The following is a 3,926-nucleotide window of genomic DNA, read 5'->3' as shown; positions in this document are numbered from 1 at the left end:
ATCTCCACTTGGATGCCTAATAGAGATCTCAATTTAACATGTCCCAAACTGAGCTGCTGCTCCAACCTGCTGCTTCAGAATTATTTCCCCTCCCAGTTAGACCGAAAACCCCGAAGTCACCTCAGACTCCACCCTTCCTCTCACATCTTCTCCAGTTCTTCAGTAAGTTCTGTTGGCCATACCTTTGAGGTGGTTCTGAACTTGACCCTGTCCCCATTGTGTTGCTGCACGATCTCTTAACTGGCCTCACTGCTTTTGCCTGACTTTTGCTTGGCCTTCTCTGAACACAGAATTCTAATCCTCAACATAATCACCATTTAGCTCTTGATGTCATCAGTGTATGACATGGATGCTCAGAACCTCCAGTGAAGGCTCATATAGATTATTAATGTATTTAGCAATCATAATCCTGTAAGTATCAAATGTAACTGTTATTTTTGTTTCATGACTTTTTTCCTTTTGTCGTTTTCTCTATTGTAAACAGAGTCATTTTGGAATTCAGCTTCCTTCAACACTGAGACTTCATACCTTCATTTCCCTGCTTTCCACGGAGAACTCACTGCTGACGTGTGTTTCTTTTTTAAGACCACAGTTTCCTCCGGGGTGTTTATGGAGAACCTGGGAATCACAGACTTCATCAGGATTGAGCTGCGGGGTAAGCTGCCTGCTCTGGACAAGTCACAGGGTACCCATTATTTAGCAATAAAAGCTTCAACTCAACAAAATGTTAGTTATTTCACTCTTACTTTGTATTTCCTTATAAAACACTAAACTTCTATGATTTTAGATGTTTTTTTTTTTTTTTTTGAAAGAGAGGGAGAGAGAGAGGGTTTTGCTGTGTCGCCCAGGCTGGAGCGCAGTGGTACTATCTTGGCTGACTGCAACCTCAGCCTCCTAGGTTCAAGCAATTCTCCTGCCTCAGTCTCCTGAGTAGCTGGGACTATAGGCGTGCACCACCACGCCCAGCTAATTTTTGTATTTTTGGTAGAGATGTGGTTTTGCCACGTCGACCAGGCTGGTCTTCAACTCCTGGTCTCAAGTGATCTGCCTGCCTCAGGTTCCCAAAGTGCTGGGCGTGAATTGCCACGCCCAGCCAGTAATCATTTTTAAGAGAAAATAAAACAATGAAGCATGAAGCACGTAATAATCCATTAAAATGTCATGCCTTCCCTAGAGTACAGGACAGCAGAGCCAGAGCTTTTAAACCAAACTTGTCACGTTGTTCACTGAATTCCAGAAATATTTGACCAGACATACTGTTTTTCGTGTACCCAAAGCTGAATTTATGACTGTCAGAATTCACGTTCAGTGGTTATAGAATTAGATGAGACTTTGAGCCGTTTGTACATAAAATTACTGAAACCTCAAAAACAAATACTATTTGGTATTCTAGCTATGGGTACATAGCTGTGGGTATTCCAGCTATGGGTACATAGCTCTACTATTTAGGACTTACCAAGGTGAATTGTGAACTCTGAGGATAAATATGTTAAAATCTGCTCTGTTTTATTTTTTCCTCCAGGATACAGATTTATTCTGCCCCCAGCCCCTTCCCCAACTCACAGTCACATTTTTCTGCATCGCTGTCATTGTCTCCTTCCATCCTGAGCACGTCTTCATGTTTTCCTGTGTCTGCACGAGACTCAGTTTTCTTCCCTGTGAATTTGCTTGAGCAATATTCATATCTAATATTTCTAGCTCCCACAGAAGTGACCTTTTCCTTTGATGTGGGGAATGGACCTTGTGAGGTCACGGTGCAGTCACCCACTCCCTTTAATGACAATCGGTGGCACCACGTGAGGGCAGAGAGAAATGTTAAAGGAGCGTCTCTTCAAGTCGATCAGCTTCCTCAGAAGATGCAGCCTGCCCCTGCTGATGGGCACGTTCGTTTACAGCTCAACAGCCAGCTCTTCATTGGTGAGTGCTGGTGGTTTATAACTGAATTTAATGTGAGTCCAGAGAAGGTCCAAAAGAAAATAAGAACTATAACGTACTGAGAGCAACACTTGCCGACAACAACTACTACTGCTGTTGGTCCTATTTGCTGATAACCTGGTACGTTCCAGGAGCTTGCTGTGTGCTTCTGATTTGACATTTCTTGTTTTTGTTTTTGTTTTCAGACAGAGTCTCGCTGTGTCGCCCAGGCTGGAGTGCAGTGACGCGATCTCAGCTCACTGAAACCTCCGCCTCCCGGGTGCAAGCGATTCTCCTGCCTCAGCCTCCTGAGTAGTTGGGACTACAGGCTCAGATGCCACCATGCCTGGCTAATTTTTGTATTTTTAGTAGAGACACAGTTTCACCATGTTGGCTCAGCTGGTCACGATCTCTTGACCTCGTGATCTACCCGCTCCGCCTCCCAAAGTGCTGGGATTACAGGTGTGAGCCACCGGGCCCTGCAGTGTCTCAATGTTCAGGTATCAGTGTTTAGGTATTGTCATCTGTTTACAGATGAGGTAGCCAAGCCTCAAAGAGGTGGAGTAACCAGCTAATGAGAGGGATCCCAGGATAGCCGACCCCCAAACTTGAACCATTCATATTATAGAGGATTGGTATATGTGACAGCTATGTTTTATCAACACTATTAGTGTAATCATTAGACATTTTTATCTATTTCTTCAGTTTCACTTCTCAGTGTAGTTACAGAGCTTGTAATTGGGACAGAAGTCCTTCAGGGTCCACTCAAAACCAGATCGCAGGATACCCGCTGAGCGGAAGCAGCAGCAGCAGCACGCAGCTCCCTGGGGCGAGGCTTCCAGGAGCCCACTCCTGGTTTTCCTCACTGCTGGCCTCACCTCTGGGGCTCTCTCATCACAGGCTCCTTGTTTATAACCCGGTCGCGCTCCTCTGTTCTTGCACTCCATTTATTTAAAGGTGATAGCTCTGGAAGGCTTTCCTTTAGTTTGCTTAATTACTGTTTTATCACTGTTGTTTATTGTTCCCCTTGGGAAAAATATATTTTGCTATATTGCTTTTGAAACTATTCTAACACAGATTAAAGCTCTCACTTGTTCATTTCTTATGCATTTTAAAGCAAATAAGGGATGCAATCTAATTAAAACTGGACTAAATCACAAATTATCATACAACCTAATTTACAGGGGAGGGTAGATACAACTTCCAGGTACTAAATGCTACACAGTGAACCCATGTGTGGATGGGGGTGTTATACCATGACTTCCTAAAACCTAGCTTCAAGCGTGGTTAGCTCTTCCATTAAGGTGCAATGAGGCTTTTTCAAAGGACATGAAACCAGTCAAACTAGGAGGAATACACGGAGGGGTCAAACCAAGAACTTGATTTTCTCACTTGTAATCTTGGAGATTAATTAAGGAAAAACCTAGAAACACAATTAGCATACAATTCACCTAGAATCAGCATTCACTGTGGTGATTGAATCACTGGCTTCAGAATCACCCACAAAGCTGATTGACAGTTCAGATTTGGGGCCCCCACCTTAGGCCCACCGAATCAGAATCTCTGAGAGGAGGCTCAAAACTCTGCATTTTCCAGAAAGTCTAGGTAATTTCTGTGCTCCTAACATTGAGAATTGTTGCCTTCATAACGGTGTTTGTCACTACACAAGTGTTGTAAACCTCTCTAAATGGTTTCTTCAGCATTCCAGTTTGACATGACAAAATACGCATGCATGCAGTATTCAATTACTGTTTAGCACTATATCCTCTTGAGAGGAGGAGATCCTGGGGCATGGTGTCACCCCTTCCAACTTCCCCTCCTTTGCTTCTCCATTTCCCTTCACACTTTATTTTTAGAGTCCATCCAAGTAAGAAATGTATCCATATATATTTTTATTATTGTGAAAAACTTGAAAGTTCATACCTAACCATTATAATGCACATTCTTATTGATAAAGTAAAATAATGTTTGATGTGGTTTATATTATGTATTTTGTTCTTTGTAAAGGAACT

The 3,926-nt window shown here is 42.9% G+C and overlaps 1 protein-coding gene across 2 annotated transcripts in view; it reads left to right on the top strand.

The window, feature by feature from the left end:
• Nucleotides 1-3,926, top strand: part of CNTNAP3 (contactin associated protein-like 3) — a 229,914-nt gene that overhangs the window by 200,976 nt on the left and 25,012 nt on the right. For both annotated transcript variants that reach the window (XM_011968882.1, XM_011968883.1), the window contains exons 15-16: nucleotides 485-655; nucleotides 1,699-1,917. In XM_011968882.1, coding sequence (XP_011824272.1) covers nucleotides 485-655; nucleotides 1,699-1,917 — 390 coding nt within the window. The remainder of the gene's footprint in view (nucleotides 1-484; nucleotides 656-1,698; nucleotides 1,918-3,926) is intronic.

Source organism: Mandrillus leucophaeus, unplaced genomic scaffold (assembly GCF_000951045.1).
Source record: "Mandrillus leucophaeus isolate KB7577 unplaced genomic scaffold, Mleu.le_1.0 Scaffold862, whole genome shotgun sequence".
In the NCBI taxonomy this organism is placed as follows: domain Eukaryota; kingdom Metazoa; phylum Chordata; class Mammalia; order Primates; family Cercopithecidae; genus Mandrillus; species Mandrillus leucophaeus.
This window is presented reverse-complemented; position numbering and strand designations above follow the sequence as displayed.